The 16,698-nt window shown below is 42.5% G+C and overlaps 1 protein-coding gene across 3 annotated transcripts in view; it reads left to right on the top strand.

The window, feature by feature from the left end:
* RSRC1 (arginine and serine rich coiled-coil 1) overlaps window positions 1-16,698 on the top strand; it is a 178,936-nt gene that overhangs the window by 146,831 nt on the left and 15,407 nt on the right. For all 3 annotated transcript variants that reach the window (XM_068953991.1, XM_009668513.2, XM_009668512.2), the window contains exon 8: window positions 7,154-7,222. In XM_068953991.1, coding sequence (XP_068810092.1) covers window positions 7,154-7,222 — 69 coding nt within the window. The remainder of the gene's footprint in view (window positions 1-7,153; window positions 7,223-16,698) is intronic.

The raw sequence follows: 16,698 nt of genomic DNA, 5'->3' as shown, positions 1-16,698 counted from the left end.
GATTAGCATTGTGGATTCCTTGGCTACCTTTTAGATGCAACGTCCTTGTGTCTTTCTTGAGTTTGTGTGCTTTTTTCCAAATACATGTAAAAATATATAGCATATACTTTAAAACTTTGAGGAGTTGGAAAGAGAAAGTTCACAATTGCATTGAAAAGTTTTTTTTCAAATGGCTTGTGATTTGCAGTTGACAACTCATCATTATATTAATATGCATATTATAATATAGGTGAACGCTATAGTTACTTACGGATGAAAAATTTCTAGTCAAAGTCTAGGGAAAAAAACGTAATCCTTATCTGTACTACAAAATATATGAATCACAGAATGGGTACAGTTGGAAGGGACCTCTGGAGATAGTTTAGTCCAACCCCCCTGCTCAAGCAGGGTCGCCTAGAGCACGTTACCCGTGATTGTGTGATTATTCCTTTTGAATATCTCCAGGGAAGGAGACTGCACTACCTCTCTGGGCAACCTGTGCCAGTGCTCCGTCACCCTCGCAGCAAATAAGTTTTTCCTCATGTTCAGACGGAGCTTCCCGTGTTTCAGTTTGTGGCCGTTGCCTCTTGTCCTGTCACTGGATACCAGTGAGAAGAATCTGGCCCGTCCTCTTTTGACATCTCCCTTCAGATACTTACACACTTTGATCAGATCCTGCCTGAGCCTTCTCTTCTCCAGGCTGAACAGGCCCAGCTCCCTCAGCCTTTCCCCATAGGAGAGATGCTCCAGTCCCCTCATCATCTTAATAGCCTTTATTGAACTCCATGAGGTTCCTCTCCGCCCGTCTCTCCAGCCTGTCCAGGTCCCCCTGAATGGCAGCACAGCCTTCTGGAGCATCAGCCACTCCTCCCGGTATTGTATCGTCAGCAAACTTGCTGAGAGGGTGCACTCTGTGCCTTCATCCAGGTCCTGAAGAGAAACAACTGTGATTTTACAGTTAACTTTTACTGTCTTTAATTTTCCATTTTTTCTTGTTCAGTACCTTGGAGAAAATCATGTCATACGTTCTCTGTCGTGATTTCTCTCATCTCAGTGGCTGTTGTGAGAAATGTTGCTCATAGAACAAATTGCAGCAATAGTGATGATCTCCATACCTACCATCTTTGCTAAAGCACTGATAATAATTTTACTTGTTCTTGAACTGAGATGGACTGAGGGTGGGCAGAGACGGGCTATGCACATCACATATGCCATTTAGATGATAACTTTTTTGTGAACGTTATTTGTTTTCTCTTGTGTTTCCTGAAAAACTGCTTTCCTCTGTTTTTTTTATCCTATGTAGTCTGGGAAGAGATTGTTCCAGCCTTTCCTGTTAGCATAATGTTATGCCACAAGACATCCTATTTTAATGCAGAATCTATCGATTTTTGCAGCACGCTTTTGTAAATCTTCACGATAAGCTAAGGTGGCACTGGGCTCCTAGTGCTATTTAAACTGGCTATAAAGTTAAAAGTATCAGCAGGGCTAAATGATCAACACAGAAGATGTCTTCAGATATTTCAGTGATTTTTTTTTCTTTTTTTTTAATATCGGTACATAATACGAGGCAAAGAAAACAGCTTGGAGCCATTTTTATTTAATGCATGGTAATTTTAAATGTTGAAACTCTTTGTAGATGTAGACCATTGTCAGAGCAGTTATTTTGGTCGGAGGAGAGCGCTTGCTGGCCGCGGCAGCGCGGGCAGCGGATGGCCCTGCTGTGGCCTCCTGGGGCTGCGCACCTGCGAGGAGCTGCTCCCTCGTGCCCGGGGAGAGTGGGAGGCTTTCCCAATGGGCAGCACCCCGTCCCGCTCACTGAACGCGTAGTTCCCTTCGCAGCCTTGCAGTCCTGGGACGATGCTGGACGCTTCCATGCTAGCAGATCCTCTGATCAAATGCTTCCCATGCCCATAGGAGTGAAAATAGCAGTGTGAAGATGCGACACGCTGCCCCTGTTCCAGCCGGTCCTGGTGAAGCCAGTAAAACTGTCCTTGAAAGTCGTAGTTTGGAAATCATTTAGAAAAGGAGAGGATGGAAAGAAGCGCAAGGGTGTTGTTAGTATTTAAGAGTTTGGTTGAAGCTGCATGTATTTGCATTTAGAAATTTGTTGAAATTATTAATATGTTAATTTGCATTTCACCATTAGTAGTTCAGTTTTTGCACCCTCACTAAGCTGGACCATTTAAAATTGTTTATCTCACTTTTGTTTTATAAGCACGAAACTTCCCAATTGTAAGCGGGAATAGGAGAGGTACTTTTCTTCCTGCTCATAACAGCTATTCTTTCCTCCACCTTGAAAGTTGTTTAGCTCTCAGTGTTGACCATCCTCTTCCATTAATCAGGGTAGTAAGGCCTTTTGATTAGAAAACATTGTTGTCAAGCTTTAATTCCGGTGTATCTTTTATCTGTGGGGGTGACCTTAATCTTATCTGGCTGAACAAAGTTGCTTGTTTAAAACTGCATTTGGACACCAGGGGAACTTGGTAGTAGAGACCAACGTTTCCGAGGCATCTGAGATGTCTCTTGAGGCTTGCCTGGACCGTGTAGGGTATTTTTCACTTTCTTATTATCAATCATTGTCAGTATGGCTGTTTGCGTTAACTACTACTCTAAACTGCGCAGTTTAAGTAGCTATAGGGAAAGACTGTGAGCTATTTCAGTGGGCACTGGATGAAGCTTGCTATTTAGACAATGCTTGGAAGAGAGAAGGCACCAAGTAGAGGTGTAACTGTTAAATGTCAAGTAAGTCATAAAATTTTGGTAGTGAACCAGAATCATCTTTATGGTTTTCAGCTTAGAATATTTTTTATAAACCCAGAAGATTATTTATTCTAGACCTTTTCTAATATTATAATAAATTTCATGAACTGCTTTTCTTTCTATTCGTCCTTCTAGTTTCTTTTTCCTCTCATGGTTTTTATTTGTCTCTAAAAAAAAAAAAAAGATCAATTTTTAGGAACACAGAAAACATACCATACAATTTAGGAGAGACATAGATTATTAAATGCTTGTAGCCTATTAACAAATATTTTTATGAAGTTTCTGAAATGAGGGAGTGTTCCTGGAAAGTGGCCTAAGGAGACTGCATTTCTTTTTTGTAGAGGAATGAGGGTGTAGAGGGAAGAGGACTCTCAAATTATAGAATTAGTTGAGAAAAAAGAAAAAAACAGAAGATCTAGGGAACTATGTAAAGTTTGGATGGAAAAACAGACAGGAATCTGAGAGTCAGTACGAATGACTGTTTGTACATAAGCAGGTAAGAGTCTCCCTGAGTAGCAGAATATGTGAGCATAAACCTGAAAATCTCAGCAAAATATAAATAACATTGAAAGTATGGGATAATTCATGCGATCTACAGGAGAAGTTTTTAAAGCTATGTTGATTTTTGCCGGCTCATGTTGTGGCAGTGTTTTTCCGCAGCTCCCAAATTACTCTTTTTTGTTCTTGTATTTCATCCCTGGTGTCTCATTTCATCTCCAAAATTTCTAGAGTCAACCTGTAGGTAATATCAAGGCAACACAGAAACATCTACCCTCTCCCTTGCCCAAACGGGGGAGTATACAGAATCGTCTTTTTTTTTCCGCTCCCCTTTCTCCCCCCGCTTTTCAAAGTAAGCTAAAGATCGGCTGGCATCCTAGGTCTGAATCGAAAGGGTTAAAACAAGCTGAAGGAGTGGACAGGGCTCATCCCTCTGATTGTGGCCCTGGGGAACCACCTCGAGTTCATTGATCTACAGTTGTTGATCTGGACAGAATAATTGCTGCTCAACAGGAGCAGGACCTGCGAGTCTGGCAGGCAACCTGCAGTTCCATTACGAGCTCTCCGTTCGGGCTGTCATCAGCTTCCACGTCTGGGCAAAGCCCATGGCAATTGCTCTTGTTCCTTCAGCAAAGGCTGTGACACCGGAGAAGTTTGCCACTTCTAGCTTGAGGCATTTTTAGTTACGTGATCATCCTGTTTGGACAACAGGTGAGATGAAGTAAGCATGCTCAAGTCACTCAAAAGCTATTCCGAGTTTCGAAACGCATCGGCACTTTCAGATTAAGCATATTAGTACATATGGAAACATAAAGGTTGGGATTTTTTTTAATAACAGAATTTTAAGTAGTTAAACTTAGTTTAAATTAAAAGTTAGTGTTTTTGTTGTAACTTAGCAATATTGTTCCACTTCTGCATCCTATCTGTTCGGTTGTATGGCCTGTCCGTACTCTTTGCTTATGATTTCTTTACATTGCAAAGATTGTTATTTCTTCTTCATTTGTACTGCCTCCAGCATGACGAGCCGCTGTGCCCAGCTAGGCCAGAACAAGCACGCCTTCCTGAGTGACACCTGAAAATCGTTAGTGATGGTTACTCTTTCTTCTTGCTCTGCTTGTATTCACTTGCTAGTGACTATCTGCATTTCAGAACCTTATTATTTTAGTGTAAGTAAACATCTGAATCATCGTCAGTGTGTCATTTTCCCATCCTTCAGAGAGGGGAAAAAAAATCAATAGCATTGTAATTTTATCTGAGGTTGAATGAGCTCTTAAATGCTGCAGGCTCAAGCACCTCTTTATTTATTTATTTTATATTTTAGAAAGCTTTGTAAGCAGTCAGACTTTTGTCGTGCTAGCTGTTTATCCATGCAGGAAGCCCGGTTTCAGGAGCAATCTCAGCACACCAGCTACCTTGATCAATGAAAACCAGCGTTTTGCTGAAGTCACTTCTTTGATCTCCTCTGGGTGATAAGCAGCTGTGTGTCCCCTTCTGGTTTAAGGCAAGCGCAGTGCAGAAGAACTGATTCTTCTTCCAAATATCAGTTCTTTTAAGCGTTGTGTTAGCAGCCAGCACGTCAGGCTGGTTGTGTTCTTACACACCCCTACGCGTGGGATGATGGCAGAGTAGTTCAGCGAACGAGGAGGGGATATTACGCTTGGGGATAAATTGCAATGACCTCTTAATTCTGTTTAAACGCAGCTTGAGTTAATCAAAACAAATCTGAGTTTGTAATGGCGCTTTGTAAGTGCGGAATGATACAGAATTTAAAATACTTTAACAAAATCATTAACATTAAATTCTTAAAGCAACACACGGCGTCAGTGACTTCTGTTGGCTGTAATGGACTGTGTCCTATAACCTCAGAGATTTGCTGCTCTGTAGATTTATGGGCTAAGTTAAATTGTTGTTAATGAGCAATTTTGGGTAGAGAATTGTCCTCATGATACTTGGTAAATTGCTACATTGTCCATATAATTACCCAGGACTTGAAAGGGCCTGCCTGCTTCTGCTGGCTGATGTTTCCCGGGTAGTTAGAAGGGCTGGAAATTAGCGGTTTGAAGTTAACATACCCAAAATGCAAATGTGGTCACAGACAAGAAACATCGTTTACATATGCTTTAACATCTCCGTTACAGAGCTGCCCAATGGGTTGTTCCTCTGCAGCAGCAAATCAGTACGGAAGAACAAAGTAGCATAGTGGAATAGATAAATCAAATTTAGGCATGGTAGTTTATTGAATCTAAATTGTGCCCAGTTGGCCCACGAGCTATATAAGCAATCCATCTTGTGTTGATAATGGAGGTTCTTGAAATCCACCTGATGTTTGCATTATTAAATTTCAGCCTAATGAGCTCTGCTAATACATATTGAAGACAGTTGTAAGGAGCAGAATGTGAAGCTGAGCGGGATAATTTGAAAGAAACGTAAGCTGAGCATTTTACATGACTCAAGGGGTATATCTACAATTACACATATAACCAAAATTGAATTTAAATGGAATTTCTATTATCCTTGTCCTGCTACCAGGGAGAATAAAGTGCAAATGAAGTAAAAGTCTTTAGAGTTACTAGCAGTTTGTTTTTATTATCTAATTTAATACATTCTCGTAATGATGTTCACTGGCAGAAAAGTTTTCATATTTCATGACTTTAAATGTAGTGTAAATATATATAAAAGCATGTAAATGGAAACAGATGTCTATGTAATTACTTGTATCGTTTTGTAACACCACTATTTAAGTTGTATATTTTAAGAAGGTGGAGCTACTGGCTGCACAGAGGCGTCGGGAGCTGAAAGACCTAATCACATGGTACTCGTTTTCTTCAAGCTCAACTCTTGAATTTTGTATTCATAAATTATTGCTTCATTAAGGAGGTGGTTAAAACTAAGTACATGCAAAACTGAATAAGCATTTGTTATTTATACCACAGTTTACGGTGATGTTGTTGCATAAGAAGACTTGGTCTAAATTCTAAATCCTGTTTCTTTTGCTTCTTTCCCTTTTGACACGGTGATACTTTTAAAAACTTAATATTTCATCAAGTATAATGTTATTAGGGACTTATTCTCACTTAGTTCACTCATCAGGCACTGAGATGGCAATAAAAGAGAATGGCTCCTTTGAGACATTAATGCTTTGGAATAAATGATGTGCTAGAACAGAAATTTAATTAATTTACAGAGTATATTGATAGTCCCTTGTTCCTGTGCTGTATATTTTTAATCTTCTTTAACATCTGTAGCAAAGTGTTTAAAAACCCCTGCAGTTGAGCAACTAGTAGATAATTAAGTAATAAGGGAAGAGGTTTCTAGAGGGAAAAAGATTCTTTTTAGAAAATACTGTCATAACATGAATAAAGTACTGCTGCTATGATTTGCAGTGAAGAAAAAATAATATGCTACCTAATTTAATACTAAGTAATAAGCATCTGCCTCCTGTTTTAAATGCAGTCTGCAACTCTGCATCCCTGAAAATGTTGTTTTGGGTTTTTTTATCTGCAAAAAGGTCTTATGGATTACTCACTATGGTAGCAAATCTTTTTAAAATGCACTGCATTTGTCTCTTTATGGTTTGGTTTGGGGGCAAATAGCGTAGAGAGACTTATATTTAAGGAAAAACTCTTAAAAGTTTTACTTACAAAAAATGTGTGTAGCAATTTATATTGAACTAATATTGCATACAGAAGTTACCCTGCTTAATACCATTTATGCTGTTGTCTTAATAGTAGTAGTACCTTGAAAGAAAATACATTAAGAATGAAATTCTGTTCTTACATGCGCACTGACTTCACTCTGGGACCTGCAAAAATGAATCTGAGATTGGTTTAACCCCCCAGGAACTGTTGTTTGGCAAGGTAAATTAAGTTAACCAATTTTAAAATTTGTTTTTATTGTTCTTTTGTTTTCTTGTTAGCTAAAGCAGATGAAGCATTAAAGGCGAAAGAGCGAAGCGAAGAAGAAGCAAAGAAAAGAAAGGAAGAAGGTAATGCAGTTTTTTTCTTCACTAACAAACTAAATCTGTGGTAAGTCAGAAATCATTATTTTTGAGGAACCAAGTTCCATGGGGGGGTTCTGTGATTTTCTTTAAAGGAGGTGGATGGTCTTCTACTCGTCCTCTTTTTGATCGCCACAGCTTTCTGCTTTTGGCAGGTAACATTCCTATGGCAATAACAAGAATTGCTAAACGTATAAGAAATTTTAACCGGATAGTTTTTAATATTTTAAAATTAAATTAAAATTGCCCTTAAAGCAACCTAATAGTTTGAAACCAAGTTAGGTGCTAAGCCAGTACCATTGGTTTGTGTGCTGGATATATTGCTTGATTAAAATAATATGCTGAACGGTTAGTTAATTTGTCTGTATGTTTAGTCTGTCCGGTGTCAAGAACTGCGCTAATCTGTTTTGCAATGAAATTCTGCGCATTGAAGGCTGGCAGGTTTTGAGCTGCTACCCATTGCAAGACCGTAGGTGGAAAGTTAACGTATCATGACTGGATAATTAAAACAAATGTATTTTGCTTATATGTCATTGAATAATGGGAAGAGACATTTTCAGCTGTGTGACAAAGCCTATGCAAATCCAATGCGAAGGAGCCTGCAAGGTTCTCCTATCAGCTGTGATAGGCTTCCCTGTCTCAGAGAAAACATCTCGATGGTTCAGTTGTGTTGGAACAATTCTACTGTCTGTACTAGCTACTGTTTTTACATTGGTTTAGAGATACAAGAAAAGTAGTGAAAGTCTTCACATCCCTCATGCAGTGGTTTAACTCTAGGGTGTGCGTTGTCACGCAGTGGTCACTACAGTGAACATCTTCAGCTTGTTTGTCTTAAATGAAGATAGGTTTAAGGATGTAATTTTTATTTAAAACATTGAACAGTCTCCATGTAAGCATGTTCCTTGATTTTTCCCTGCCCTTTGCCCCTTGACTACCTACTGAGGATTGAGTGGATGTTCACCACATTGCATCAGATTTTTAACTACCCAGTAAACACGACCCCGATTTCTAGGACAATGTACTGTTGTAGGAGATGATGTGTTTATGAGAGCTGACCTTTTGATAGATTCATTTGCTATGAAAGTCAGTGTTGTGCCCAAATGTCAGTGGTATTTTGGTTAAGGGCCGAGTGTCATTTATGGGGAGAGTGATGTAAAGTCAAGCTCTTTGAGACAGCTTGAAAATTTAAGGATACGTTAAGAGACTGATGTATTTTTAGTTCCTAGTGTGATATGACAATAAAACCATTAGGCTAACCTTAAAACAGGAAAAGTCTTGCAAAGGGAAGAGGTAATAGCTTGGATGGGAATGCAGTGAAGGGAAGAAAATAAGGAAAGTGGAGTGTAGAGAAGTTTACAATTTTACTGTGTCATCTGCTCCACTCTTTCCAAAACATCATCTTACTTTACAATCGCTCTAAATTTATTTGAAACTCTTCTTGAGTCTACCCACTCTCTTCCCTGGGCACACTGAGTTGAACTTCAAGGTAAAGGTAAAGAACTTTATTTTTGCCGCATCTCTCTCCTTTTATCTTCCTTGCCTCCCAGGTACCAGTCTGAGATATAGATATATATTTTTAGGGCCTGCTCCAAAGGCTCTGGGTTTTATGGAAATTTTTTTTTACAAATGTATTTGATTTTGGAACCAGCTATTAGCAAGATTTTTGGACTAGGAAAAGATATCCTACCTGTTTCCATGTTGCTCTTTGTTCCTAGGTAGCAACTTGAGTTTCTGTTTCTTTGGTTGCAAACTTCTCTGATTTTCTTACTATATATTTTCTTACTACATATGAGCCTGAAGCCTAAAAGATTTCTGAAGTCTAACTCAAGCCTAAATAATTTCTGAAGGCAACCTAAAGCTTATTTGTGCTTCCTACACAGACAAGCTTCTTAAAGTCCTCATGTGTGAATGAGAAAATTAAGTATACTTTGCGGTTCTGATTCAGATGGCTGCCATTTTACAGGATTTATACATTTTTCCATGATTTCCCACCCCTTGTTTGTTTCTAGATTTAGATGTCTTTAATAAGCTCCAAATTGTGGGACTTACCGTGAAGCATGGCGAGTGTCTTTCAAAACTCTAATGTAATCTCTATTAAAAATTCATGTGATTGATCCTCTTGATCTGGTTTTCTCTAAGATAGTCAAGAAAATTAATGTTTTGCAATATTAGGTTAATCCAAAGGAATTAGTGCGTATTGACTGCTGTAAAAAAAAAAAAAGAAAAGAAAAGAAAAAAAAGAAACACCCCAAAAACCCAGCAATCCCCAAACTCGTACACTTCACCGTGGACGAAATTGCCGTCTTTGGTTCTGCAGTGGAGTCCTGTTGTCAGGCGTTTACCAGCTTCTTGGCATTATGCTCTGTTCAGCCCTCACCGCTGTCCACCCATTGGGCTCCAGTTAGAGGACTGGTTCATTCAGCAGGTAACTTCCACTCGTACCGCGTTCCTCGCGAGTACGGGCTTACTGTGCTCCTGCCTAAGCTGCTGCTGCGGCCCTGCACAGTTTTAGGTACGTTATTTAGGTCTTACTGAATATCTCGTACCTGAAACTCTTGCTGCACTTGACAAAAGTGTACAATATAACGTAATTATCTTTGAAAAATTTAAGTTAATCCATTGCATTTCTTTCTCTCTTTGGAAGAGGTTGGAGGTGTTCACATTTGATAAACTTTTAGTGTAATGATGTTTAAAAAAAAAGGTGAAATGAAAGCTTTTTCTTTACTTCAGACGGTACTGGGCAGTCATTGCATCGGAAGGAAGTCTTTCCTCCTGCTCGTCCTGCCGGCTCAGTAGCACGCTGCAGGTGGCTCTGCCGCTCTGAAGTCTGGGGGCTGTGTTTGAGCTGCTTCAGGGGCGCGTTCAGCTCTCACGGTCGCTCTCTAAATAGCCGCTTGAGGTATGAAAGAGGTCGTCTCGTCTGTAGGACGTTGATGAACGCAGGCACGCAAGCCTGAGGTTTGGAGTGGGAGCGCTCCAGGAGCGAGCAGGAGGCCGAGAGCCGCCGCCGCCGCCGCCACCACCACCTCACGGGGCTCGCCGCGCTCCTGCGGCCGGCTGCGCTCCTGCGGCCGGCTGCGCTCCTGCGGCCGGCTGCGCTGCGCACTTGCCCCGCTGCGCAGAGAGCAGGCTGGGTCGGAGGATCGTGTCAGCGTCCGCCTGGGACTGCTCTGTGGTTGATTACGAGAGCAGAATAAATAACTTGGAGAATACAGTCGTGTAAGGCCCACGGCATGGGAAGCCCCCCCCACTAGCCTGTATTTCCGTTACGGGGTGTAAATTAACGCTGTGGTCAGAGCGCAGCGGTCCTACGCCAGCGGTGAGCGTAGCCTTTTAGCAGATGTCTAATGTTGCTGCTCGGGGGACCTCTACCACGTCCCTCCAGGTGAAGTTACAGGCCCTGCCGAGCGAGAGCTTCGTGTCTCCTGTGTCTCCCACCGCGCGACCCACGCTGCCGGCCGCGGGCGTCCGCTCCCCGCCTACCCGCTCCGCTTCGGTCTCCGCCGTCACATCGCTTTGAAACGACGACGACGGCTTGGTAAAATATCGTGGTCGTCCTAAAATACCCCAGGCTGCCTTTTGTGTCTCCTCCCGCCGAAGCTGCCGCGTTTTGCAGCGGGCAGTTCTCAGGGCTTCAGAGACGAGTCTGAAAATGTCAGGTTAGTGGGATAATAGCTATCAGTAGGGAAAGTTTGAAACAGGTTTCCAAGTGGTAGGAAATACTTTATTCATGTCTGTGAAGTGGTAATTTAAGACTTAGCTACAAAATGTAACTCGGGAAAATTAACTTCCTTTGAACCCGGAGCCGTAAGTAATTTCACTCCGAATCAAAATGCTGTTATTACTTAGTTCCTCATAGTCTGGGACCACGAGGCACTTAGGGAAATTAATTGGGGCTCCAAGTTGATCCTGCCCGGAGCGGGCCCGGGCGCTATCGCGGAAGGCAAGGCGGGGGCCGCTCTGGCTGAGCCGGCTCCTTGTCCCCGTGCCTGTCCCCGTGCCTGTGCCTGTCCCTGCCGGCCGGCGCAGCCCTTCCCGGGCTGCCCGCTCCCGCAAACCTCCTCCCGGGGGGCAAACCTGCAGCTTACGTTTTGAGAAGTACGGGGGCTTTTTTCCTTATATCCCACTGGGACTTGTTCACGTGCGACCGGTTGTTTTGCCTGCTGTAATTATGAAGGGTGGCTCGGTAGAAGCAAAGGGAGAAGTCGGTGGTTAGTGAACTCGAAACGATGGTGATTTGCAGTCAAAACAGGTGGGAAACTTCTTTTCCCTTTCTTAGTAAGCGCTATAAAAACTGGCCCGCGGTGTCGTGGAGAAGATTGCAAGGATCGAGCGTTAGCGTTCGAAAATGAATAGAGAATGCGTCCCAGAGGGGAAGTTCGTTAAATAAAGTCATCAATTTATCTGAGAAATGAACTGCCAATTTTTAAACCAAAGTTTTATTTTCACTGGAAAACAGTCTTACTGAATTGTTTAAAAGCGTTTAAGCAGACCAAGTCCATGCAAGATATCCAGAGAAATCAGAAGGTGGCATGGAAAGCACCAATGTCATGTAGTTTTACTTCCAGTACGTTTTTGTGAACAAGTAGTTTCTCCCTCTGGCGCGAACGTTGGTACCTGCGGTAGAGCCTGTTCCCTCTTCCGTCTCCGCCCTGCGTTTCATTATGTGCTTAATTTTCCATAGCGATTCCCTGCGTGGGCTCCCGAGCCCTTTTGGCTGAAATTTTAGTACTGAAATCGTGCAACTCCCCTAAGGAGCATCGCAGCTATAAAAGCCGCCCTGGGTTTTGGCCGTTGCTGCCCAGTGGCTCTTGCTCTGTCTGTTCCTCCTCAACGAGCAGCCTCTCTCTGCCTACAATGTCTGTTTGTCAGCAGCTGCTGGGAACCGTTTTCAAAGGCCTTCTTTTAAATTACATTAGAACTACTGATTGTCCTTATTGCACCCCAGTATTTAGGCTGTAAATTATGTTTTGTAAGATAGCTCTCGGAGGGAAGCGTGGTGAGGTTACGGGCTGCAGCGGGAGCAGGCGCCTGGGATGCAGCCGTAGCCTTGACTCCCAGAAAGTGTAGCTTTGCTGCAGCGGTGAGCAGAAGCCGCTAGCGTAGATGAAGCGGCGGTTCCAACAAAGATGTGGGATGTTGCACGTCATCTGCTCAGAAACCACATTTGCTGGCGCCGGGCTGCCGCTGGCCGGCTGCTCAGTATGCAGCGCTGCCCGCCGGCGTACGCGCCGGCCGCCGCCGGCTGACCCCGCCGCCGCGGAGAGACTAGGGGCTCGCGCTGCTTCAAATGTTTTAATTACCATAGTCCCTGTAGCCGGTTGAAGGACACGCGCACAAAACCATTTTTTGTAACAAAAAAGCGCAGCGAGAGAGGGAAGGGGCCCTCCTCCTCCTCATTTGAACGTTCCAGTTTGCTTGCATTTGCACTTCCATTGGAGCTATGCTAATTTGCTGCATGAAATTAGGTCTGTTAACGAGACAGGCCCTCCTTTTACACGAGCGTTTTCAGTGGAGGGCTTTCTCCGTTTTGGTTTTGTTTACTCGTTACCGTTTGATACGGGCTGCAAACGACATCAAAACCTTCGGGAATTTCACTGTCAAACTTGGTTTTAACTCTAGGCCTGGCAAGTCAAACTCAAAGTAGCCGAAACGTGCGATAGTGATAGCTGAAATAACACATGCGACGCGCCGCAGGAGGAGAACGCCTCTCTCTGCTGTTCGTTCAGATGTGTTGGACTGTATTGCTGCAAGGTGCTTGAATATCGGGCACGATAATATTGTAAAATTTTTAGTTTAAAAGAAAACTGTTTGTACAGTTGTGTGGCGAGGTGTAACTGGGGAAGCTACTAAACATCGTAGACCTCCGGCAGTATGTTGCCCGTAGCTGAGGTTCGTGTACGGGAAGGTTTAGATCAGATAATAGGGCAGAGGAGTTTTTCAGAACGCAGCTAAGTAAGGTTTGGTCTTGTGCAATGCATCAATAAATGAATCAATGCGCGCCTAGCGCGTGCGCTGGGGCATCTGTTCTCCTGGTGCCGTCGTTCCTGCATTTGCATTTTGTGTTTCTCATGTGTGTTGGCCCAACGTTGAATTGATTAGTTATGCCTAGCTAGTAAGCAGTGAAACATTTTTATATACTCTAGGGAAATAAATTTGGCAGAAAATCAGCATGAGTAGATTTAATTATCACTCTGAGACCTTTTCCTTTTCTGGCTTAGTGATCCTGAAACTCTGTGTTTCGCTGAAATCTGTGTGGACGCTAAGCTTCGCTTCCCAATTTGTTCCTCCACGCAATGATAAGCCAAGCAATTACTGGTTTATTGATTTTTCATCATGGCAAATTTAAAGTTGATTTTTTCCTGAAAAGGCAGGGGTGATTAAGTGTTTCCCCTCGGTTTAGTACAAGAGAGCTATGTGGCAGAATCTAATATCCTGAGGTCAACCTCTGCAGGCAGATAATACGGTGTCTTGGCCACGTGTTAAGGAGAGAAATCAGGGCTACAAATGTGATAGGATATATGTGGAGACAGTTTAATTTGCTCCATTTATATGAACAAGTCATGTGGCACATGCTTGGAAAACATCATTTTGAATAGGCTTGGAAATGAAGCCCACGTGGGTCGGAGGAATGAGTGAATACAAACAGGAAAAGCCTTAAAGCGGTTGGGGCGAGGAGAGAATTGTCTTTTAGGAGGAGAAACAAAACAACTCTTTGATGTTTTATGCACAGATTTTACTGAAATATGCATGCTACTTCAGTGATACCTTTATTGCAGGTTTAACCTGGCATTAGAAAATAAGTTAAGCTCTTCAAGTCTGAAAAAGATGGTTTTTTTCAGAAGCTTTCTCACAGCAGTCACGCTATAAAATGCAGTTTGCATTTTACGGCTTTTTTGGGGTGGGAGCATGTGGATTAACAGGATTTAAATCAGAGCAGGAAAATTTGTGCTTTACAGAACCGATACCATGTACTGCTGTAGCCTAAGGAGACTTTTAAACATTTGTTTTATGGATTTAGAAAAAAAAGTAGGGTATCTATCAGTGCACGCAGTAGTTTTAAAAACTTTTCTCCTATCTTTTTTTTCATATCAAATAGAAGTGTAAAGCTAGTTAAAAATTTTAAGAAAGCTAACTTGCGCACACTGAAGGAGTCCTGTCGGTTAGTTTGGGAAGAATCTCGGCGCTTTCCCAGCCATCTTCGGGCCTCTCCCCCGAGCGGTGGAGGCAGCGGCGCGAGGAGGCTGCCGTGGAGGACTGGAAGGGGCAGGCAAGCCCTAGAGGTTTAAACGGTCAATGGAAACGGTAGGGAAAACGGATCAAAGTGGTTTCTAGAAAAGTGACGGGCCCAAATTGTAATATTTGAGTCCAGATTTTCAGTGCTTTGAAATCGGGGTTTGGAGGCAGCGGTTTGGTTTGACTAAAGCTTTAGCGCTGAAACAGAGTCTGGCTTCTTGTCCTGAATCAAGCCCACAGATGTCGTAGTCTCTGAACTACATTTTAGGTTGCAACTCTCTCGTTCTACCATTTTAGCTTCTCTTAGTATTGCTGTTAGAAATTCAAAAGAAAGACTCCGTTATGCATGACTCATTTTTTTTACTCTACAGTGTGAATAAAATGCTGTTTTCCCAGGTAAGGCAGTTTAATCAGATAACGAAAGCATCAAATGTGTGGCCTCCGCTGTTTCAAAGGAGCCGCTGGCAGCAGCGCGCCGTTTCCCTGTTTATAAATTCTCCGCAAACTCCAAACTCCAAGTCCTGTTTTTATACTTAGCTTTAACCTGTTGGAAAAGCTTTCTCTCACAGACAGTCTAACCAGTAGTTTATGCGTGGCAAAGCGATGCAGGGCACACGCTATTTTAGTTAACACTTCTTCAGTAAAAGTTAAGGATTGTACCTTGCTGTAATTGATATTGGTTGAATCTGCTACAAAAAGATTTGATTGCATGAGGTCAGGGCATGTAGCTGTAATAAGTTAAAGTGCTTTACTCGACGATACGGAAATATATTAAGATGCCCTTAAGTTCATTAGTTATTGCCTTAGGTCATAGTTTATGTTCAGTAAATTTTAGTGAAGTTCATTGTTGTTGCGATGACCTGAACTCAGTCTGTTAAGCCTGCAAGTTATATAGACTACATATCGTGAAAGAAATGCAATCTGTGCTTTAGTTCATATATAGAAATGTTCCGTAACTGTTGCACCGTGTCTTGGGCAGTTCAGCTGAAGTGTTATGCCATATTTATGAAGAATTATTTAACTGATTGCAGTGTTCTAACTGCAGAAAATTGTGTGGTGCAACTTGGAGAAATGGATGATTAAAGCATTTGCAAAAAATCTCTTTTATTCTCACTGCAAATACTTTTTTTTTACTGTCTTATCAAAATTGTGATTTCCAATCTTTCCCGTTTTGCCTTCATAATGGCAGATTTTAAGCAAAGCGTGAGCAAATCTCTGCCGCAGCACCCTCAGGGTCCCCCGTGTGCGGCTGTTGCTTCATTAGGCTGACACAACACCTGGTGTTGCGCTGCCAGTCTCCGGAGGACGGGTCAGCATCTGGCGCACACTGTGATCTTTTTGTGTGTGTGTTTAATCTTTTTATTGACGTTTTATAATTAAAAGTAAGCATAAACAAATCAAGGATAATATGAAAATGTAAAGTTTTGTACAGTTACGGCAGCATAGTATAGCACGCTAGGAAGGGCATCCAAACAATAATAAAAAACAAGCAAAGGATGCGGTAGCACTATGAAACGTGGTCTCTTTCTTGGCGAGTATCCACGGCAGTCGTCCTCCCCAGCACAACTCGTCACCGGTGTCCCATCAGAAACGTGGTCGATACCCCCCTGTGGATAAGGGCTATTTCAGTAATCAGGGTTTTTATTCAAGCTTCTGAAATTAGTAATCACTTTTACAGTTGTTTGTTTCTTAGATTTTAGACTACTTTGTGCCTGTCCATCATCTTCTGCATCTCCATATTTCGCCCTTCCCTCGCTCCCGTTCGCGCTGGCTGGTGGGACCCGCGGGGCTCCTGGTCCTGCGCGCGGGACTCGCTGGCCCTCGGCTCCTGGCTGTAACGGCGTCCTCTTGGACTGCTGCACTTTGATGTGCACCTTTCAGGAACGGAAGTGCCTGTACGTGCTATCGGAAAGGGAAGAGAAGAGCGCGACTTGGTAAGGACACCAAAGGAAGGAGATCTTTGGCGGTTCAACGCTGCTCGCTTGCAAAGGTTGCACAGTGTTTCGGGTATAAAATATCCCTTAACAGATAAAGAGTCATTTGTTGGAAGCTGTGCTGCGATGGTGGGCAAGGTTTTTGCAAAATTTGTTCCATTTAAATATTTATTAACTTCACATCTAACCCCGTAGCCGCATGCAGGAACCCAACGGTAGGCCTGCTGCGTCGTGTAAACTGAGAAAGAGCAACACGCGTCATTTATAAATAGTTAGGCAAAAGTTTAAAAAGAA

The sequence above is a fragment of the Struthio camelus genome, chromosome 9 (assembly GCF_040807025.1).
Source record: "Struthio camelus isolate bStrCam1 chromosome 9, bStrCam1.hap1, whole genome shotgun sequence".
Lineage (NCBI taxonomy): Eukaryota > Metazoa > Chordata > Aves > Struthioniformes > Struthionidae > Struthio > Struthio camelus.
This window is presented reverse-complemented; position numbering and strand designations above follow the sequence as displayed.